Consider the following 24,222-nt stretch of genomic DNA (forward strand, 5'->3'; position numbering starts at 1 on the left):
GCGGGGCGGGCGGGCCCGTGGGCCCGGGGGCCTGGGGCCGCGGGCCCCGAGGACGCGGCCCCGAACGGGGGGGGGCACAAGAGGGGAGAGGCCCCGGAGAAAAAAAAAAAAAAAAAAAAAAAAAAAAAAAAGAAATGAAATGAAATGTTCATGTTAGTGGGAAAAGACTCTTCTTTATCACCTCAAAACCCTGATGTAGTTGGAAGTTGCCTGATACGAAGCATGTCCTCCCTCACTTGACCCGTTTGAGGGTTCAGTCCAGGAATTCGGCAGACTCTTGAGTTCCTCTGTACATCTCCTAGATGGCTCTGAAGTCTCACAAATGAGTGATCCCCTCTCCCTTTTCAGTAGCCATGTCCAGGCTCCCCCCACCCCCTTTTTATTGACTCCTACTGCACAGCAGGCAGGAACCATCCCCCCCTTCTCTACCTCTTATCTCAGCTTTCACTGAATCTGACCCAGCCTTTATTCTCCTCCTTTGACTCCTGGACAAAACTACCTGGGGACAAGCTTAAAGCAGCCTTTTTTAAAAATGTAGGTGACTCTTACTTCAACCCTTTTTGTACCCAAGTATTCCCTATAGAGTTTACGAGAAAAATGGGAAGTGGCGAGCCGATGGCAAAAGGAACGCTAACATTCACTGAGCGCCCAAGGGCAGATGGTGTTGTACCTGATGCCACTGAGTCCTCACAATGCCCTGAGTTCCACATCACCAACCTCATTCAAGGTCAGAAAAATGAGGCTCACAGATCTTTAGTAAGTTCCCTAAGGTTGCATCCCAGAGCCTGGATTCCAGGCCAAATCTTTCTGACACCCAAAGCACTTGATGGCCTTCCCCACTGCTCCTCTGTTATAGGAGAAATGGGGCTTCGCTTGCCCAGTGTGCTTGTAATCCTAACCAGCATGAGGGTGATGGGTGGTAGGCTCAGAAGGGCCACGATGCAGGGCAGGGGACAGCGGGCGGGGCAGGTTGAGAGATCACAGAAACCTTCATATAAAGAAAAATGAGGACCAGAGAAAGGGAAGCTGAAAGGTCACTGGAGTGACCAGGAAGGCAACTAGACCTCTTATGATCAAATGTCCAGTTCTTCTTATCCAGAGAAGCTTTGGGAGTAGAGAAATAAACCCCGGCAATGTGAGTTTCTACCCCAGAAGCATTTTGTTCCCATAGAAACACGTAGCTCCATTCTATTCATACCCTGCAGTGCATGAGGAGGGTTAAATTAGATTTTGGGACTTGGGGACCTAACCACCCTTCATAACACATTTTATCCCAAGTTGTAAGCAACTAACTTACAAATAAACTTTCGGAACACAGCCCGAGGGTAAGTTCAAAAAGGACTAAATCTTGTCTCAAGGCAGGAATGCGTTCTTGCCTGACTGCTGAGGGATTTAATGGTTATTGGGCAACCAGGAATTAAATTCTTTACGTAGCTTTAACTTATCTCTACCTACTCCTTATGGGTATTCCTTTGGGGATAATAAAACCAACAACATTACTTTCATCAAATAAGAAAATGATATAGCATCTGAGAACTAGAAACCTCTCATTTTAAATCTTCCTTTTCCAGACGAGAAAGCAAAGGACTAGAAAGTTCTCGGTAACTTGTCCTGGGTTCCCTAGTCGGAATGAGAAACAAGGACTAGAAGCGAAGGGTTTCTCTTTTTTCCCTCCTCCCTGCAGAGAAAGGGTGCTTTAGTTAAATCAATAAAGTAGCTGAGGAACTCAAACAGGCAAATGCCAAAAATTTTCACATAAGCCCGAAGCATCATGTTCCTGTATGTTCCCCCACCTTCTCTTATGTATCATTTTATTCTATTGTAGTAAGAACACTTAACTTCCTAATGCAGCATCCCTTCCCTGACCGAGCCAGAGAACAAAATACAAAGGCTCATTCTCAGCGGGACTTTGAAACTACTCTTTTGGCTTAAGGGCTCCCACTTGCTCCCAGTTTGAACAGAGACCCTGAACTTCTTTAGCCCTGACAAGTATTTGACACGTTCATGTTACATCTGAAAAACGAATTTTCCCAGAAGCCAGCAAGTCCTAATTTTCCCCCGTGAGAGGAGTTTCTAGACCTTGTGATCTTCTTCAATTTTCAAGATTCAGCTCCTTCTAAACCACCCTGACATAGAAAGTCATGAGGGTTCGGAGGCGGAGCGTGTTACAGGCGGAAGTCAGGAAGGGAGGACAGGCGCGCGCGCGCGCGCGCGCGGTTTCTTTTCAAGAACATCATTTAGTCCAAAGCCCAAAGAAGGCAGCCGGGTCCTAAGCACGCCCTTCAACGTGTCAGCCCATAAAACAGTTCCTCTCCGTCCTTCTAGGAATCTTAATTTCTCCATTTAATAATAATAGTTTTTGTTTGTTGTAGACATCCTGAGAACCAGTTAGCATTTATACAGTTTTTAATGGTTGTCTAGGCCACTAGACAACCACTAGTTTGTCTGAAGTGGTTTGACTTAAAGGCCACTAGTTGCCAATTTTGAACCTCTTACATTTATTTCTGGGTTTCTGTCTCAGAAAAATACGAATATAACCCTCCATCTAACAAATTTTCATAATCTGTCAGGCTGTTATTCTACAGGAGAAAAGTGCTTTAGTTTAGTTATGTAAAAGGTGATGGCATCAAAGAAGAGAACACTGTCCGTTATGGTATCACTGGGTATAAAGGGGCATATTTATGGCTATGTATGTTTGTATACACATAAAATATCTACAGAAGGAAACAGAGAACTCTACCGTTAATTGCCTCTGCAGAGTGACACTGGGGGATTAATATCAGGGCTGAGAGGGAGACTTACTTTTCTCATTACCCAGTTGTATTGCTTTATTTTTTAAAATCATGTGCACATATTACTTTAAAAAATTACTGAGTGTTAAATCTATCTTCTTTTCCATACTTCTCTGTGATTTCTTCCAAATTCTTCATTTCATCCACTATCTCCCGCAAGAGTACTACTGTATAATGGAAAAACTAATGGCTAGAGAAGAAAAGTCGATGGGTCCTAGCTATGACTTTGCGATCAAAGAACAGTACTAATGACTGCCATTTACTGGGTGCTTACGGTATGTTAGTAACAAATACATACGTTCTCAGATAATATTTCCAACTTTGCTATTGTTGTTTCAGTCCCATCTTACAGACGAGCAAACCAAAGGCCGAAGGATTGAAACTCAAATCTGTTAGACGCTAAAGCCACTCCCCTTAATGGTGAAGCAGTCTCCCAGTGTGCTTGGGCAAGCGGCCTTAACTTCCCTAAGCTGCAGTTTCTTCATTGGTAAAGGGAACCTGTTCTGAGGGCTGCTGTGAAGACTACACGAGCCATGGTATCTTAAAAGCTCCTAGGAGAGAGAGATCCAGGATATCCACTTGCTAGGTAAAAGTTAGGAACCTTACCTGCCCCTAGTATTTCCTATATAAACTGCAATAAAAACCCAAGGAATCTTTTTATCACGTTGATGATTCTAACTAACTAACTTTCTTAGTTCCCCTCTCGAAAAGCCATCAGGAAAGTTCCTCTTCAAACTGCCACTATCACTTCCCAGGAAGAAAGCTTAGCTCAGGAGCTAAATCACTGAGTTAGGAGTTGAAAGTACATTTAAATCCCAGCTATGCCAAGTGAACAAATTACCCACATTCTCTGAGCCTCATCTGTACAGTGGAGATAATAATACACTTCACAGGGCTTTTGACAAGATTAATGAGAAATATGTGCTTATGATATCAAAGTTCATACACTTATATGAGCTACCCCAAATAAATCTTTGTAGAATGATAAATAAATCCAGAAGTACATACAATCAATACAATTCTGACACTTCCTATTGTCCCAATCAATTCGCAATTTCCTCTTTTTGTTCAGTGGTATCACCATTCTCTGGGTCATCAAGGCTGAAAATCTAGAAGGTATCTTATAACTCTTCTCTTTGTTCTTTTTTTTTTTTTTTTTTTTTTTTGCCGTACGCGGGCCTCTCACTGTTGTGGCCTCTCCCGTTGCGGAGCGCAGGCTCAGCGGCCATGGCTCACGGGCCCAGCCGCTCCGCGGCATGTGGGATCTTCCCGGACCGGGGCACGAACCCGTGTCCCCTGCATCGGCAGGCGGACTCTCAACCACTGCGCCACCAGGGAAGCCCCTATAACTCTTCTCTTTTCTTTAAAACCTACCAATCTGTCATTACTTTCAGACAATTCTACCTTGGAAAGAAAACTTCCAGAGTCATGTCCCCATGTCTTTCCCCCATTGCTATCCTAACGCCTTTATCATCTCAAGTGCCGCAGAGCAAAACAAAACAGAATAACTAATCTCTCCCCTCTCTTCCTTCAACCATCCCATCAAATTCTAATTCCTAAAAACAGAACACAGACTTCATCATGTCTCTCTTCTAAAGATTCAACATTTTTCCACCGCCAATCAAATGAAATTTAAATTTCTCATTCTATAATTTAAGGCATTTTAATTTACCCTGAATTTAATTGCACTGAATCAGGTTTTCCTTCAAAAATCTGGAGAAGGTTCTCACGAAACAACGTCCTCACTGACCCTTAAGCAAGCTAGTCTTTCTCTCAATCATACCTTTGCTTATGCTGTTACACTATCTGGAATACCCTAGCCTACATTTTAATTTACATAAGCCTTACAAAATTCCTTCCTAGAACAATGTTTTATTCTACTCACCAAACAGCCTTCCCCAATGACTCTAATCAGTACTGCTCTTTCTACCCGTACAAGGTGCTGTACATTTGACCTTGATATTGTGTAAGTTAGTATATAGTCTTATTGCATTTATTAACTATTTCATGTATGTCCATTTTACTCCCCAAAGGAGACAGTATGGTCTTTTGTGAAGCTGACATATTGCTTTTCTAGAATCTGTACACAACAAATACAGTGAAACCAGGCAATAATAAGCTCCGTGTGTGTATATGTTAGCTTGAATTTAAACCTTCAGTCATTCCAACTTGAGACATTTAAATCTGCCTTGGAAAACAAAATGGGTATATGCTGGCATTAAAGAACTATATCAGCAACAAGAGAAAATAACACGGCTGTCATTTGGGTTGCAAAGGCAGAAAGGACTCAGAATAATTTAAGCACTCCCCCACTGGCCCCAAGCAGAGCTGGTGCTGTGCCTGTCACTCTCATAAGGCAAGGACTTCTATCACATCGCAGGGTCCATTGCGTGGCCGGGTTCATACCAACTTGCGAGATGGACAGGGATCATGCCTTATGTTTCTTTGTATCCTGTTACTCAGAGCAGGGCCGGGAACATTCTAAGTACTCCATAGCTACAGGGGAAAAAATCAACACCTCACATGGGACTGTATAACTATGGCAGGTATAAGCTTCCATCACTCAAGAGGCAGGAAGCAACCTTCCTTCTCCACCCATACTGAATAGCCCTTTATTAAGAGAACGACTGATAGAACTACCATATGACCCAGCAATGCCACTACTGGGCATATACCCTGAGAAAACCATAATTCAAAAAGAGTCATGTACCAAAATGTTCACTGCAGCTCTATTTACAATAGCCCGGAGATGGAAGCAACCTAAGTGTCCATCATCGGATGAACGGATAAAGAAGATGTGGCACATATATACAATGGAATATTACTCAGCCATAAAAAGGAACGAAATTGAGCTGTTTGTAATGAGGTGGATGTACTAAGTACTAAATGTACTAAGTGAAGTAAGTCAGACAGAGAAAGACAAATTCTGTACGACATCACTTACATGTGGAATCTAAAATACGACACAAATTAATGTATATAGCAAAACAGAAACAGACTCATGGACACAGAAAATAAATTTACGGCTACCAAAGGGGAGAGGGAGGGGGAGGTACAAATTAGGAGCCTGGGATTAACAGATTCAAACTGCAGTCCATAAAATAGATAAGCAACGAAGCTTTACTGCATAGCACAAGGAATTATATCCTATATCTTGTAATAACCTATAATGAAATATAATCTGCCAAAAACCTGAATCACTAGGACGCACACCTGAAACTAGCACAACATTGTAAATCAACTATACTTCAATAAAAAAGAATAGTTTGGAGATTAATATCTGAAAAAAACAGGTGAGTGAATTTTTACATATCAGTTATTATAAAAATTAAAACTTACAGGAACTTATCATAAAGTTGAGTTTCTGTCTAAATTTGTTTGCTAAGAAGGCAAAGATTTTTCTGTAACACTGAAAGTTTCCAAGGATAGTTGCCTTGTCACCTTGAGAGCATAAATATTTGGCAAAAGAAATGTTATCTATTAAAATATTTGTGGTAGAAAAGCGTTTGTTCACTGTATTTATCATAGGATAAATTTTTCTTATCAGCCTTCTGATGACTGACTGCCTATTTTTGACTACACTGATTTTTGTTCTGTTAACATCTCTAACACATAAGTAGCTTTCTGGACAGAAGGCATCATAACACTTTACTTGGCTTTCTTCTCAGAAGCCTGTTTGTAGTAAGTCTCCAGAATCTTAAGGATTTATTTCTACAAATTCAACATGAATTTGAGTTTCCTTTGTCATAAGTTAGTTTTTGAAAAATGGGAAATTATTTTTAAAAAGTAATATTTCAGGAAAATGCAACTTGGGAAAAATAACATCCCCAAAGAATTTAAGAATGAGAGAAAACTTGGGACATTCAGTGAATAAAGTAGCATATAACGTTATCAACAGGATATTGCCTCCAACAACTATATAAGAAATGCATCGAAAAAAAGACTGGAAGCAATCCTCTAAAATGTAAATGGTGGTTATTTCTGGGCGCTGAGATTGAAATTGATTTTTGTTTTCTTTTACACTTCATCTTTCCAAATTTTGGGAATGAACATATGTTTTGTAATGTCCAAAAAAATAAGATTACTGTAAAAATGTTTATACCTTCAATAAGATTTTTAGCCTGTTGTCCTCAAGTGTAGGATTCACAGCGCCTGGCACACTCTTAAGTATTTATTGAGTTAAGAAACCAATGAATAATTGAGGCTACCAGCACACCAAATTGTGTTCAGTGTTTCCTTGTTACTTAAATTCCAAATCCACGGTGACCCTTTCTTTCACGGTCTTAGCTCCTTTTTTTTCTCTTTTTTAATATTTATTTATTTATTTGGCTGCACCAGGTCTTAGTTGTGGCATGCGAGCTCTTGGTTGTGGCATGTGGGATCTAGTTCCCTGACCAGGGATTGAACCCGGGCCCCCTGCATTGGGAGCACGGAGTCTTAGCCACCGGACCACCAGGGAAGTCCCTCAAGGGTCTTAGCTCCTTGATTATCAATGAGTTATTCCTTTTAGAATAAAATTAATTCCAGGGTAGCAGTTCACCTGGTTGTGCTAAGATATCAAATTGCCAATAAAATTTACAACTTAACTGACATTCCTAATTTTTCTTACCATGATGCTTTATCTTCTACTTTCTGGAAAGAACTCCATCTCTCCAGAGACTTCCATCTTGCTAGTTTAGTAATCTGCCTTAGGAAAACATCATCTATATCTTTCTGTCTTCTTTTTATTTTTTACTTATTTATCTATTTTTAACATCTTTATTGGAGTATAATTGCTTTACGACAGTGTGTTAGTTTCTGCTGTATAACAAAGTGAATCGGCCTATATGTATACATATATCCCCATATCTCCTCCCTCTTGCATCTCCCTCCCACCCTCCCTATCCCACCCCTCTAGGTGGACACAACTTGCTGTCTTCTTGAGTGGGACCTGTCTTCTTCCCCAGAAAAATCACTCTCGCTTGCTCTACTGTGTTTCATTCAATGAACATTTATTTATTCAGAGACTACCATGCACTGGGCGCTAGTGACAAAGATGAGGAAGGCAGTTCCTGCTTTAAAGGAATTCATTACTTAGTCTTGAGAGACTTGAGCATCAACAACTATAAATAATGCAAGTGCTACAATCAAATGCACGACAGCTTATTCTTAGAGTTTGGACTTCTGTGCAGATAACTTTTTGGCTGCTACCTCCTCTTTGCTTGTTTTTAGGTCAGTTTCCTTTGAACCCAGTGTACCCTTTTAGTGCCTCATTTAAGTTGCTTCAGACTCAGAAAGTCCTATGCAAGCTTTTAAGGCTTTGTGTTTCTCTTGCCTGCATATTGGCATAGATGGCTGACTGCATCACAGTCCTTGAGGCCTCCTGCACTTCAGCCACTTGCTCGCTGGTTCTCAGATCCATTCTCTGGCGTTCCCCTGCTCTGCCCTCTATTACAGAGAATGCCACTTTCCTGCTCCCTTACAATTGGCTTCTAAGTAAGTATGGCCAATGGCGGTCCCTGGCAGAAGAACTGAGAGAGAGGACAGGAGGAAGGAGAGGCCAGGCTATTTCTCCCTTTCTCTCTCTGTCTTCAGCACAAGTTCTGGCAGGAGGTGTGCTCCCTCCCTGGATCTCCGGCCCCATTAACCCCTCCCTCAGTGGTCCCAACTGGCCACTGGTTCTAGCTCCAGATGATGGCTCTGGCTTCTGGGGCTCTGGTGATACTACCTCTTGGCACTGTCCCTCCAGCCCTGGGTACAGCAGAGGCTCCCTGCCGTCTGTTTGGCTTCTTAGCTCTTCCATCACTGGGTAACCAATTTCCGGCACAAATCCCCTCTGTCTGAAATAACTAAAGTGGTTTCTATTTTCTGACTGGACCCTGATTGATACTTCACCCAAGTCGAAAATCTTAGCATCAAAGCCTTCAACATGTCATATGCGTTTTTTATGGTCTCATCCCTCCTTACCTCTGCAGCCATTCCCTTGTCCCCTCCCTACCATAACAGTACCACCACCGTTTGTTAGGTGTTTACTCTGTATCAGGCATTTTTCTGGGCATGTCGCGTCATTTCACAGGCTTTCTCCTTTCTTTTCACTCTTGAATTATTGTGCATGTTTCTTCCTTTTGGCTAAGGAGGGACATGGGGTATGAGAGTAGCGCTGCATCATCACCATCATCAATAGTTATTATAATTCCTTGCACAGTTACTATGTCAGACATTTTGTAGTTTTACATCTATTATTTCTAATCCCCACAACACTCCCCAAGGTAAGTACCATCATAACCACTTGATAAATTACAAAACTGGGGTGCAAAATTGTTACTGCCTTTGTCTTGGCCACAGAGAACTGGTGGCGGAGCCAGAATTTCAAATCCAAGTCTCACCAGCCTCAAAGTCAATGAACTATTATGCTGCTACATCACTTTACCTCCCAACCTCAACTCATAAAGTGACACCAAGTCACAGCATAATCAATCAGTTCCCCATCGACTTCAACACACAACATAAAGAGTACACGTGCCACATTTTATGTTCCAGATAAAAACAAATCTGTATTTCAAAACTATGATATGTTATACACTACATTTAATTATAGGGGTGGAGGAGGCATGAAATTAGGCAGCCGGGATCCTGCCACTTCATACCCAGCCCCTTCCTGTATTGGGTGGTCCTGTTACTTTGGCCTCCAAAATAATTGCCAAGGAGGCCTATGAAATGGGAAAGAATATAGATCCCTCCTTTGCCTGAACCAGACTCAACTGGCAAAATATAAAATCCATAAGTAACATTTTTCAGGTGTTCTTGTTTGGTGTAAGTTAATTACCCTCTCCCAAGGTCACCTGATTTGAGTTTACATTTATACGTTCAAAAATTAAATGTTCTAGAACAGTGCTACTCAAAGTACAGTTTTCCACACACATAGAAACTAGGAATGTGTTAAGCAACTTCTGTAGCAACTTGACATTGCCATGACACCCAAATGCGTAATCAGTGGGTCCATTTCACGGAACAAGGTACAGACTAGGTCAAGTGCGGCTGAACCTGTGCGGTGAGTTATGTGTGATGTGAGTGTACGCTAGTCAGTTTCAATAAGGCCACCCCAAAGTCCGTGACATACTGGATGTTTTAAAAACAATTGTCCTTCACCAGTTGGAGAAGCTCTAAAACCGACAGCCTTTTTATAGAACTAGAAAGCAAAATATAAAATGAAGCACTTTCCACCAAAATTAATGCTTGGTAAAAAATATGTATGTAAACATATAAATATATGTGCATGCAGGTATGTGTGCACACGAACGCAAACTCATATATAACGCATGTCCTAGTTACATAAGCTTCAATTTATGAGGGGGCACGAAGACTTCCCTGAAGTTGTGCAAGGGATCAAGACTTTGTGGAATGGCAAATTCTGAAACATTCTCACAGAATAACACCAATTCATAAACAAGCTAATGACTCATCCACTATGTCATAAGAGACTCTTTCAGAATATTTTTAGGTCACTTTATTGCTACTGTAGAGAGTATGGACTTCAAAAACTCACTATCTATTTTATGTGAGTGTTCCAACTGTTCTAAATCTCTTTCCAGCAAAACTGCAGCTCCCAAGAGACGTACAGAGGTAATCAGACTTGTGTGCCTAAAAAAGAAATATTGGAAATGTCTGAAAAAGAGCAGACACGTCTTTAGACGCCTTTACTTCGTGTGCAAAAATTGTCTTCTGCAGACCCAGCTACATAAAATTGTACACATCCAGCACTTTTCTCACAGCTGCAGGTGTAACCTTAACGCTCCTCTTATTTAGATCAAGTAAACTACCAAAAAAATTGGCAGCTCTTCTCACTTGGAAACCAGTCTAAGTCTGAAAGAGAATCCTTTTGAGTTTCCTTCTGAAATAAGCCTTGCAAGATGCAATTCAGAAACATCTATTTATTTATGTTCTTCAATTAGAAGCTTTAAATCAAGTTATTTGAACAAGAAAAATATTATAAAAAAGCATCCCATTAAAACACCATAAATTTTGATTCGAAGATTACATTTCTCTTTTACAAATGGGGACAATCAATCGATGCGAACTGAAGTGAAAAGAACAGATTATTTTTCTTTTCTCTTTTATAAGCAGGATAGACATAAAGGAAGAACATTTATAACAGCTTTAATGTCTTATGCCTTCTGTTTTGCAAATCTGAGTAAATCTCCTGTGTTAACTTTGTCAGCTAGGGAATAAAGAATGTCATTTGAGATTCCATAGCTTAATTATGCTGATAAAGCAGTTTTATAAATCATGCTACGAGTAATGGATGTTCCTCTGAGAACAGCAAGCTAGGAGCCATAAAATGTGTGCTCTGGACTTGGTTCCTTATCTTCTACCCATATGTCAGTGTGAGTAAGTCAAAGCAAGTCTTGCGCCTCAGCCTGCTCAAGTCCAAACAGAAAGGAGGAGGAAACAGTTGCCCCATCCACTCATATGATAGTATAATTTCCTAAATCAAAAACAGGAGCCTACGGCTTCCCTGGTGGCGCAGTGGTTGAGAGTCCGCCTGCCGATGCAGGGGACGCGGGTTCGTGCCCCGGTCCGGGAAGATCCCACACGCCGCGGAGCGGCTGGGCCCGTGAGCCGTGGCCGCTGGGCCTGCGCGTCCGGAGCCTGTGCTCCGCAACGGGAGAGGCCACAACAGTGAGAGGCCCGCGTACCGCAAACAAAAACAAAAACAAAAACAAAAACAGGAATCTACTCAAACGGATGGCAGGACAGAAGATCTGAAGATGACAGAAAATTCAGGTCATATGCCACCCATATACCTAACTTACAGCTGTGTAAAGATTAAATACGGTTACTTCTGAAAGCTCTCTGCACACTGTAAAGTACTACAGAAATGAAAGTACAAAAATTACTCACTCAATGATCTTATTATTCCTATCTTCCAGGCTGGTGGGGACAAAGGGAAACTGGGGTGTGGGGCACAGCATTCATAAGGCCAAGCCAAATCCATCAGAAGTTAAACTAAAACCAGACACTTAGAGATGGAAGGTTGCTGCCCGACCTGATAAGCCAGAAATCTGAGACTGCGGGAAAGCAAGGGTCCAGGTTAAGGTCACACCCAAGCTGGGATCTGAACTGAGGTATTCTTTCCAGTTCAAGGCCCTATGGTAGTAGAAAATCCAGAGGCACAAGTTTTAATACTTGGCAATACTTAAAGAACTAGAGATAAGAGAAGAAATATGCTAAACATTGAGTCCCTTGGTTGAGAACAGTTGAGTTTACAAAATATGCTGAGAAAAGCATTAGGACATGCTCCCCACGCAGAAGGAATTCATAGTCATTCAGAGTCCCGCAGTTCCTAATCGGTAGAGCATCCTCAGGAGGGAATACTTAATGGAATGTAGAAAGCCTATGAAAAGAGGGAGAGAATAAGCTAACTTATTTTCCTTCCTCTTGGCAAACTGAGGAAAGAGGTGCAGGATTTGTATGGCAGTGTTTCCAACTCTATCTGAGCAGCTGCAATCATTCATTAGTAACAATACTGATGTATCCTGAAGAAGCTCTTAGCCTCTTGACTTGACTGATGGTCCTCTCAACTAGGACTGCTTAAGAATCACACCAGCCTCAGACCCATCAGACCCTAGAACTGAGCCCTCGTTTGAACATTCTGAAGCTCTTCTCAGGCAACAGACACGAGGCTTGGGGCCACGTGCTGACAGACTGCCTTCAAAACACAAGGGTTTTTAAGACCACTTTTCCTAAGAATTCCTAAAACATTTATAAGTCTATTTTTGAAAACTTAGAGATTCTGCATCATTTGGGTAAGCATCATGGAGAGTGGGCTCCAGAATTTGGGCAACAGCTAAGAGGGGCTAGATCCTTCTGGAGAATGCCAGACTCGCAGGAAAAGAGGGGAACCAACACCCCTAGAGGAAAAAAAAGCTGGTGGTGAAAGGGCTTCAAAGAAGGAAAAGGAAATTGGGATAAGAAATGTCCGATCAGCCAGCACATCTAGATTTTAGTAAATGGTTTGAAATGAAATCAGTTAACCTTCTGAAGCTTAATGATTCTCTCTTCACCTTAGCCTATTTTTTTTTAACCTATGTCTCCTCTGCAAACTGCTATTCCTGCGCTGTACTGCTCGTATCCCTCGTGCGAACACCCCATACTGCAGGGGAGAAAGAAGCCGGGGAGGGGACCACATAAAGATTTTATTGTGTTTATAATTACTATATTCACAATAAGAGAGACTAAGAAATACTTTTTAAAAGTATTTTTAAGCAGCACATATTATATGTGTGTGGGGGGGGGAATGGGGTATTTTTTAATGTTAAAATTTCAGTGATGAACTTAAGAACCTAGATGTAAATTGTGAGAAAATGAGAGGCTTTTTATCATATAACGGCACTGCATATAAATCAATATTATATTCGTATTTCAAGATAAATTCCAGAGCACATTACTACCTAACATCTACTGATTTTTAAAATGCCTTTTGGAGCCTTAAAGAGCTTTATGTTTTAAATCACCAAGATAAGCGTTTGGAACAACAGTCTTGCCATTCCATTTGTAAAGATGCTAATAGAAATCTGAAATTCACCTCATGAATGGAACATATTATTACTTCCAAGAAATGAGGAAGAATATGCCTTCTCAACAGCAAATAGATGGCCCAGCAGGTATATTTCCAGAGAGCCTCCCTACTTGATATCAGCCTGTCTCACTCGGCCTGTAAGACAGGGATGGGCGGCAGGATCGTCTCCCTGTTGCTTGCTTGCCAAGAATGTGTATTTTTAAAAATAGGAATGATTAAGCTTTTAGAAATCCATTTGTCTGCAGAATCAGCCAAAGGTACTTCTTGAAAATTATGAGCACAGCAAGTTTTGGAAACAACCTGCCCCACCTCTTCCCAAAGCAAGAGAAAAACAAAATTCTTCAACACTTTGGTCCAATACCCTCATTCTAAGGATAAGGATAAGGCCACGTAAAAAAAGATATGGGAGGGCTTCCCTGGTGGCGCAGTGGTTGAGAGTCCACCTGCCGACGCAGGGGATACGGGTTCGTGCCCCGGTCCGGGAAGATCCCACGTGCCGCGGAGCGGCTGGGCCCGTGAGCCATGGCCGCTGAGCCTGCGCGTTTGGAGCCTGTGCTCCGCAACGGGAGAGGCCACAACAGTGAGAGGCCCGTGTACCGCCAAAAAAAAAAAAAAAAAAAAGAAGATACAGGGAATTTTTTAATATACCACTCACCCCACCACATTGGGGGTAGTCAGAGAAAAATGCTGAAAGAAAACTCTTCTCGAGTTGTTCTTATTGATTTCTTCTCTGTGCAAACAAGACAGTGCTTTTGCCAAACGGTTAATGTTGCGTAAAAAATTTTCTGGAGACCTTCCAATGCTCCAATTCCTAATGACTGTCAGGTCATGTCTGTAAATGTTTAAATTATTTCTTTACTATGCCTTGTTTTGTGTTTGTGTGGGAGCCCAACAATTTTTTCCTTCATAACTTGGAATTTTTTGAGTGGGTACACAGCCTAACTTCATGGGGAAAACACAATATTTTTAACGTTTGATGAAAGCTCTCTCAAAAAAGCCATTTTAGATCTGTTGAGAATAACCTGAAATGAGTTCTTTTACATTTTTTAAATTAAAAATTTAGTGGTAAAGAAGACAAGGCTAACTTTTTTAAAGTCAGCTTTTTGTGAATGGACATATTTAGAGACTAACGACGCATGAGATGATCTCCTTGTGTTCAAATTTACCCGATAAAGTTTATGGGAATCAGGACTTAAGCATACATTTTTATATGCATACATATGTGTGATGTATATATGCGTGTGTGTGTGGCTACTGCTGCTTTTCTGTCATAGGTTCTCATTGGTTGATGAACTAGAGCTGTAGGGACACTAAGGAATGGGATGGGGGTACTGATGAAGAAACTTTTTTTGCTAAGTATCTAATTGTAAATAATATAAACTCATTGTAGAAAGTCAGGAAAGGAAGAAAGAAAATCAACTAGAACTCTACTAAGTAGAGATCTCTAAGATTAACATTTCGAGTAATACCATAGCCTTCCATCAGTTAATGCTCAAGTCCTACTTTTTCAGTCCTTACCAAATGACTCTGGCTTATAATACTGCGGTGTTTGGACCAAGGGTCGGGGGCGGATCACGTGAACGCGTTTGGGGGCAAGGCAGAAAACAGAGTGTGTTAAACAGGCTGGTTGGGGGTTTTGGCACATTAGAGAATGGAAATCCCCTCAGAGGTGGGCATATTTAGGAATGTGTAACATTTCCTGCATGCTGTGAGCCACTGTAGCTTCTACAGTAGAGTTATGTCTGGAGTTGGTGGTATGGTGGGGATTAGCAACTTCTTGATATTTTCAACATGTCACCACAGACAAGAGGTTCAGCTTCCATTAGGAGAGGGCCCGAGGTATGGTCTAACCCTGTGACCACACCAGACCAGTTTTGCTTTCATGATACCTTTCACGAACTAAGTGTAGTTGAAGGCTTCCAACCATCTCATCCAGTTCAAAATAGCAGCTTGGACCTAAAGGGATTGCTCGCGAGGAAAAACATATGCCAATATATAAAGATAAAAAAGAAATTAAAGGCTTCTTTTCAGTATGTTATGCTTATATTTCAACTTCGAAACACTGTAATTTGGGAGTGGGAAGGGCACTAGTGGTACTTAATCTCGCAGGTTATCTCAGGGATGTAGACACACAACAAACTACTAAATCAATCATTCCACGTGTGCCTCGCAACGGGGAAAGGAAGCGTGTCCACTGTCCAGGAATCCACCATACTATTTCTAGAAATGTAATGGTTTGTTCCAGAAATACCATTCAAATAACTGTCTATCCATAGGTAAAACTGTCAATCTGTACCTATTTGTAGCAGGTGCGTGGTAATCTACACGGACATACTTTGCTACATTAATAATATCAATGAGATAAGTGCAAACACTAACAGAAAATCTGGGGTAGATCCCAGCGTAGAGTCATACATATGGCTGTGTATCCCTGACAAAGGGTTTCTCTGCGCCTGACTTCACTGCCCTGTGAAAGAAGGCTGTTGATGACATCTACCAGGCACGATGGTTGCTCACATACATTTCCATGCGCAGCACACACAGCACACGCTCAATAAATGGAAGATGTTATGTAATGTGTCACCATTTGAATAGAAGTTAGCCCAAGTAATATGTGATTGTAACGAAAATATTGGAAATATAAGTTTTGAAAGCTGAAAATCAAATGTCAACACCCAGTTCATTTCCAAGATGTTTGTTGCCAGGATAACAAAAACCAAAATTTCAAAGTGTGGGTGGGGAGCGGCTGGTGGTGGTGGAATTGACCACATATTTATGACGGCAGCATTTTAGTCTACATAACTGATCTCAATTAAGTCGATTTCATCAAAGAAAAAGTCTGTTAACAAATGAGCTCTAAATTTCCCTGCAACTGTAAAATTCCATTATCTTCCAAAGTCGGGTGATTTGCCCAAGGTTACAAATCATGCCAGATTACCAGCTTTGAGTTTACCACCGCGTTCGACCTACTGAGAAAACTTTACAAATATGACGATAAAAAGCATATTTAACTCCTATTGAAGGTGCAAACACCTCTTCATTGAGAGTTCATAATTAGCTTTTTATCAACCATGTTTGTGATTTCTCATTACAGAGTAATTAAAAGTAAGCTGGTAGAGAATAGAATGCAGTGAAATGGAAAGATGGCCATGGTACATTACCTTTAGGTGAATAAAAACTGATTATAAAACAGAACGACCCAACTTTGGTAAAAATGTATGTATAGAAAGAAATTCTTGAGGATACCTACTAGATCGTTAAACATTAGTTAACTAAGAGGTGGGTTATAGATGACTTCTTTTTTGTTCGCTTGTCTATATTGTTTAACTTTAAAAAATATGAACAAGTATTGATTCTATAATAATTATAATTTTCAAATAAAAGTAAATTAAAAGATTAGAACTAGAGATCACTGTGATTAGAGTAGAAAAAAATTATAAGCAGGCTGAGCCTACGTAAACCAGAGGTTATAAGCAGGAGGCCCAGTTTCAACGAGCTCTTTATTGGAAGATTTCTAGTTTGTCCTGAAAAATCCAAAGTCTTGAGAGCACTGGGCTAGGACGACCAGCTCCTCCAGCACAGCCACTGCCCACTTCAGATGAAGTCTCATTCTGTCACTTGCCAAAACAGAAGCATTCAAGCTTTCCACCCGTGGTCTAAACAGTGCAGCATAAAAGCCAGAAACATGCTGCAGGGGCTGAAAATGTAGCACTTGAAGATGAGCTGATCCTGATTTTCCTTAAGTTTTCAAAAGGGAGTGTGTGTACTTATGTGCCTGTGCATACACACACGCTCTTACTGCTAGACTGAGCTGACATAATATTACTTGAAATGTATTGGTATCTCTGGCTAGTAGAATTATAAGTGACTTTTCTTTTTCACGCTTTGTATTTTTTCAGATTTCTAGAAGGAACTTCTATCATTTATAATAATGCTGTGTTAGTTTCAGGTGTACAGCAAAGTGATTCAGTTATACGTATACATGTATTTATTCTTGTTCAAATTCTTTTCCCATTTAGGCTATTAGAGAATACTGAGCAGCGCTCCCTGTGCTGTACAGTAGGTCCTTGCTGGAAAGAGTTCAGGGAAAAATCTGGGGGGGGGGGGGCGAATATCTCCTACTCCATGCCTTAATGTCTCTATAGCTGCAATTCATTAACCAATGGGAACCTATGAGACAAAGGCAGCAGCAGCTACACACAGATACATGGACACACACACACATCCAAAATTTATGTTTGAGCACCCTGACTCCCATGGGCTTTGTCACATAACTTAAAACCCAAAGAGTTTTCACCTTACGCATTTCAGTCTGTAAATATGTCCATTCGCAAAAAGGGACTTAAAAAATGTTTAGTAGTAGAGACAGCATGATGATTTTTTAACTAAAACAACAACAACTAGTTACAATGTGAGGTAATTCATTTCAGGTTATTCCCGAGGGATGGAAAACGGTATAGAGTGGACTTTCATCGAGCATGCATGCTGATGACCGGACAGGCTTAGGAATTAGGATCACTGGAGTGACTGCGGAAAATTCCTTTACACGGCATTCGTAACTTGGCAAAAGTGCCTTCTTGGTTTCACAAGGAAGAAATCAATAAGAACAACCTGAAACCCTTTTCTTTCTTTGGGGGGAAAGCACAGCCGTCAATTACAAGTATTTTTTCCATCCTTTTAGGGAAAAAAGAAAACTAGCAAGACCTTTTGGCCCTCTCAGATATACTGAATTTTCGGGAATCAGTGCAATCCTAAAACTTATTTTTAAGCAACCTCGGAAAAAAAGAGAGCTGACTGTCAATTCTGAATAGAAAGGTGTCGCTGTTTTCACCCGTCAAACAATCTAGTGATGTATTTAGACAACAAATGGCTTGCGCGCTACCAACTACTTTATCCTACGAGTCATTTGTCATTTCATCTGGAGGAAACATGGCCATGTCCTTACCTAAAGACTGGTAGAGTTCTGTCATTTTGGGATGGTCCCAGCAAGTTGTTTGGGTCTCGTGGCTAAAACATAAAATACAAAGAGAGACTTTAGAATTCAGAATGAGTAGCAGAGAAAAGGAGACAAGAAAAAAAAAAAAAAAGCACGGTATGCCTTTGGCTCATTTGGCTTCATTACTTGACAGGCCTTCCATCTTGCAGTGACGAATGTTTATTTTACAAGCAGAGAGACCCCAACCTTTGCTCTCAACAGGAAAAGCAATATGATCATTATTTGGTAACCAGCATTTGTTTCTTTTTTGTACCCACAAGTCGGCTGCACTTCTGTTATAAGAAAGTGACTTTGTTAGGTACTCAATAATCAAAAATCAGGATTTCTTCAGCCGTCCAATTCAGAACATACAGAAAAGACACTGACAAGTGTTATTCAACTCTGTCAAAGAGATACTGATATTAGTTTAATAAATAAATCGCCTCAGTTCTCATTCGCTTTCACTGTCCCTGACGCTTTTCCATTACTTTCTTCTCCGTATCCAGATCTCATCTCTATGATGACTGTGTTTCACTTCGGCTTAAGGTCCATCCATTGCCTGACTCATAGATTGTATCTTCCCTCTTCCCATTACTTTTAGAATGTCCTTTTAACTCGGCACTCTATATACCACCGCACCTTTTCCTATGTTTACGTGGGCCTGAATGAAGCATTCACAGTTCTCTTCCATTTCTTGGAGTTTAGCTAAGTGTGTTTGCTGGCTATCAGCTCCTGCCACAGAAAGAACAAAACACCTTTGTTCCGCATTCGATTCCGTGAATAAACCTGGGAGAGATAACTACATATACTTTTCCTTACTTTGGCCCATCTACATAAATCACCATAGCATCGTATTTCCAGTTTTCGGGGATTACTTGACTGGGCTTTGATGCAGTAAAACGCAGCCCTGAACCATATTTCAGTACTCATAAGCAGAGCCTACTCACTATCTTTGAGGGCAAGGTGGGAGTGGAGAGGGGAGAAATAGCTTAACTGTGGACACTTCAAGGGGAGCAGAAAGCACAGCGGCTGCACACAGAAAGAGGAGCTTAGGGAGGCCAACAATGTCAAGTGTAGGTGTTAAATCTTAGGACTGGATTCTGGTCCTGTGGCCTACTAGCTGTGAAATTTGGGGCCAGCCCGCTTACCTGGGAGCATTAAAGGACAAGCTGATATAGGACGAGCTGATACAGACTGATACCTTCTGGCGCTCAATATGTGGTCATTTCTGTTACTATGTGGCCCCCAAATTACTGCCCACTAAAAGCAAAGCTTTCATTAGTTGATTATAATATAGATGAGGATCCAACTGTGGTTAAGTCAGCCACACCTAAGACCCTTCATAGAGGGCAAAAGTAACACTCGATGTGTATTACCTCTGTGTTCAAGAAAATAAGCAAAAGAGAGAAACATTTATTGTGGTTTGATAAATAGAACACAATCACAAATGACAAAAAACATGTGGAAATTCCCCAAAGTGTGCAACTTCAGAGACCATCCCTCTGATATTTACCATTCAGCAATTGAATGGTGAAGGCTAGGGAAAGAAGTTGACAAGACAGTGTTCATTGGGGAAGGGCCGTTTCAGTCTCTTCCAAACCTGTTTGTTTCTGTTTGACTTTTCCACAGAGACAATTTGTGGCTGAGGAGTAAGTCAGTCGAGGGAATGTACCAGAGTAGAATCCAAATCTTACAGAGCAAGACAAGCAAAAGATACAGTCCATGCTTTAGGGGGTTTCTGAAAGCCCCATGTCCACACTGGCTTATGATCTGGAGAAGGGGTGGGAAGGACTGGTACTTTATATGCACAGCACAAGGAGGCTGCAGCATGCAGCTTCATGGAAAAAGTGTTGCTTATTCTCGGATGTTTCTTTAGCTCCGAAAGAGACTGTGTGTGTACCAATTCCATACACAAGTGTCCAGCAAGGAAAGGTTACCTTCTATTGAGGCCACCCCGCATTTAGACCTCTGCCATTTCCAAAGGCCATCATATGTGAGCACCAGGGAGGGAGGGAGGGAGAAAAGGGGGAAAGCACATGTGTCCACATGTACAGGCTCTTATTACACACACTACGTAATACTAACATCCCATCTCTACCACATGTGGGAGGACTGTAGCATCTTCAATCGATGGGCAGAAAAACGTCTGTCTGAGCTGACAAACCTAACCTGACAGAGACAGAGAGAACCGGTCTGAAAAGCCACCATCTGTAATGGACTTCAAATCGGAGGAACACGGGCAAGAAATAACGTGTACAAAACGCAACTCCAAAAGAAAAGAGAAACTTGCCTACGAGTGACAGGACAATCCCACATAGACTGAATGGGAGCTTCATGTAGCTCCCTCCCTCCAAAGAAGATTTCATGACTGTTGATATACCTACACTTCCACCTTTTTAAGGAATTTATTCCAGTGGTTAAAAATTACGAAAGGGATTTTAGAAATTATTATTTAATCCATCTGTCCATAGCTAAATTGAAATGTCCTTTACTGGAGGAAGGAAGAAATTCTAAGCCCCTACTTCCGCGCTCCATTCATGTGCTAACACATACCAGTTAGTCCTTTCTAGGTACTCATTCTTTCTCCCAATTAGTTGTGATTCTGGGGTATGTGAATAACCTAGATAAATGAACTCAAACAAATCCAAAAGCTAATCTTCTTTTACCTTCCTCCCCTCCAACACGAAAGCCTTTTATTTTTAAGCAATGCAAAGTAACTAGAAAACCAGATTTATATTTCACCTTTGCCGAGTTAGTTTCACTTCCATTACAACCCGGCAGTAAGTGAAAGAAGTGAGCACAAGTGGAAAGAAAAGAATAAAGGGTGTGACTAATCCTCCAAACTAGAAAAATTATCTTTTAATCATTGAATGCTAAAAACAATTGGCAACATAGCTGAAATGACTCTAGCTTTGGGGGTAACTACATGATGAACCAAATAGTCACTTCACTGTATGTGGGTATTTTCAATCTGTGATGAATCCAAAGCCCTGGTGGGACATTATTTAACCTCCTAAACAGATAGCAAAGACGAGTATGAACAGGATGAAATGGTAAACACGAATCTGCATAACTCCTATCTATGGTCTACCTTACAGAACAAACCAACGTTTGGTCTGTGATCAATACAGGTTTTACAGCTGTATTTCTGACTCTGTGCCTATCTTCAAAAACAGGAGAGGATTCTCAGTAGCTCCACGAGAAGCACTTCAGGTTCACCTGGAATACACAGACAGTATAGAAAAATATGCTGTGCTGGGGAGCTGGTGGTGGAAGGGTGGGTGGTACTGTTTTTCTGGTTACTGTCTCTTTTCTGCACTTCACTTTTCACATCGGAAATGCACTGCCCATATACCATGTGCAACCAGAATGGCAATTCCAGACCCTGTTCACAAGTTAATGGTTACATCTTTGTTCAGTCTTCCTGAAAACAATGATGTTCAACATAGATCAAAATTCTACATATGCATTAACACAGAAACCAGCCTCATAAATAATCCTTAAAACGCCCTTTCAATCTTTTAAAAAATGTTATTGATTTTGGCCCTGATGGTTCCAAAACCTGGCATCAGATATGCCTCTCTGAACAGCCTTCAAACTCTGATTTCCCCTCCTTTTTTTAAAAAAAAAATGTGTATAAGCTACAATAATCTCTTTCCCTTTTTATTTTCAGCCGTGATAAGAACCAGAAACAAATTAAAACACAAAATCACTGGATGTGACAAAAGACCCCGGCAACACCTACTTGTCAATAATAAGAAATTAAAGCATTACTCCAGTGAGCACAGAGCTGACCTCATTTCCTACCACACAATTTAAATTTTCTCTCACCTTCTTTAGTTTCAAGTAGTGTGCAAGGTTATTCTAACCACCTCAGAGCTGTTCCTGCTGTCAGTGCTGGAATATCAGACTTATTGGAACTGCTTTTTTAGTTTCTTTAAAAACAAATATTAAACACTTATAAAAAGTAACAAATTTCTACTGCTCTCCCCAGGAAAATGGCAGTTGCCTAATTAAAATAAGATTTCTTCTGCCACCACTGTTATTTGGTACTGAAAATATTCCAAACAGCCGCCTTTAAAAAAAAAATATCTTTCTACTACTTCCCAGGGAGGAAACTAATCGCTATGCAGCGATATAAAAAGGTAACATTCTCTTGCGATTTGTAGAGGATTAGAGTTTGGCTTCATATATAATCTGGAGCCCATTGATCCACACACACAAAATCATTTCCCTTTAATCTGGGGATCAGACTCTCTTTCTAGAGAAACCTTGGCATTTGCATGGTGAATGCTGAACTTGGCTTGCATGGCTGGAATACTGGCAGGGTGGGAATTGGAAAATATATTTAAAAGTTTCTGCTATTGTGGGTAGGGGGTGGGGGGGTGTCGGTCTAAGCATCAGAAATCCTATTCTAGTCCCCATTTCTTGTTACCTGGAATTGTTAACATTTTACTCTGTTTGGCTCAAGGCAGGGCAAAGATGATTGCCTCGGTGACTGTTCCAGCTGTTACTTGTCCTCCGTAATGTTTGCTTTTCAGGGCTTAACTCCCACCCACCCTCAACTCTGGCCAAAGCAATTTCACTTCAGGGTCGTGTCCAATCCAAGATCAAACAATGAGGACTGAAACCAATTCTACGGTGATCAAGGGTCAGAAACCTTTCATATACCCATGTTGTTTCATTTGCTCCTCTGCTTCTCCAAGAGCAACCATATCCTCCGAGGAGGGGATTTGGGACAAGGAAATAAAACAGCTAGGCAAAAAAGAAAGGGTGATGCGGGGGTGACAAGGAGAGGAGACAGGGGGAAAGAAGAAGAGAGACTAAGAGGAGCCTGTTGGCCACAAATGTTTATTTCACTTAAAAACTTCGGTTCGTCACTTAAACTGGATGAATTTTTTTCATGTTAAAGTATTTTATAATTAATAATATGTCTCCCTCAGGCAACTAAACCCCTTCAATTCAAGCTTCAAACTTAACTCCAAATTTAACGGAGATAAACAGTGTCCTGCCCTTTTCAGTGCCATGATCGGATCGGGAATGACAAACTTTGCTTAAAGACAAGCACAAACACCTGGAGAAAAGCGAGAGAAGGACACCCAGAAATGACTCCACACTCAACCCCAGAGGGCAAAGAAAAAAAAAAACACCCTCAATCCTCTGTGTCAAATCCTTGACTTCTGGGCTTTAATTGCTTTTCCTTTCTCTCCCGATCTCTGCAAGTTTTGGGGCATGGGACGAACACAGTAGAAAATGCAACGAGGGAAATGTCAGTTGGAATCCTCGGAAGAAATCAGGCAGAAAGTTGACCTTTTGGCACTTGCAGCGCAATGGGAGGTAGAACCTGGCGCGCCCCTTCCTTCTGCGAGGTCGGGCGACGATTTAGGAACAGCCTGCCTGGCTCACGTCCACAGAGACAGCCCGGAAAGGAGCCAAAAGCTCCCGCGGCCCCAATCCCCGCGTGGGGAACGCTCTGTCCCCTCCGGGTACGGCGAGACATCAGCCTTTTCTCTCCGAGCCCGCCCCAAAGCCGGGGGAAGCGTCTCCCAGCGAGCCAGGCGCTGGGGGGAAGCCCCGGGGGCGCACCTGCTGCGGCGCCGCGAGGACCCGCGGGGGAGGTGCCCCTGCGCCCGGACGCCGGGGGTCCAGCCGCCGCGCGGTTCCAAGTTTTGGCCGCCTCGGCTCGCACCCTGCTCGCGCCACAAGTGCACTGATTGAGGCGATCCGAGGGCGCCGCGTTGCACTTACCCTTTGAGCTGTTCCCTCATGGCTGCGAGGGCTCCGCGGCCGGGGGAGGGCGCGAGCGGAGGAGTGAGCTTCCCAGAGCCGCCGGGCTCCCTGAAAGTCGAACGCCGCCGCCGCCGCCGCCGCCGCCGCCGCCGCCGCCGCCGCCGCCG

General features: G+C 41.8%; 1 protein-coding gene across 4 annotated transcripts in view; it reads right to left on the bottom strand.

Annotated features, from left to right (window-relative positions):
- DMD (dystrophin) overlaps positions 1–24,222 on the bottom strand; it is a 2,107,962-nt gene that overhangs the window by 128,692 nt on the left and 1,955,048 nt on the right. The window contains exons 1-2 of one of the 4 annotated variants that reach the window (XM_029240034.1): positions 24,074–24,188; positions 18,296–18,357 (exon numbers count right to left, since the gene is read on the bottom strand). In XM_029240034.1, coding sequence (XP_029095867.1) covers positions 18,296–18,357; positions 24,074–24,093 — 82 coding nt within the window. In that variant the 5' untranslated portion in view covers positions 24,094–24,188. Of the gene's footprint in view, positions 1–18,295; positions 18,358–24,073; positions 24,189–24,222 lie in introns of those variants that run through there. The other 3 variants (XM_029240035.1, XM_029240037.1, XM_029240038.1) reach the window with 3 other exon arrangements.

Source organism: Monodon monoceros, unplaced genomic scaffold (assembly GCF_005190385.1).
Source record: "Monodon monoceros isolate NGI ecotype Baffin Bay Population unplaced genomic scaffold, NGI_Narwhal_1 Super_Scaffold_22, whole genome shotgun sequence".
Taxonomy (NCBI): Eukaryota; Metazoa; Chordata; class Mammalia; order Artiodactyla; family Monodontidae; genus Monodon; species Monodon monoceros.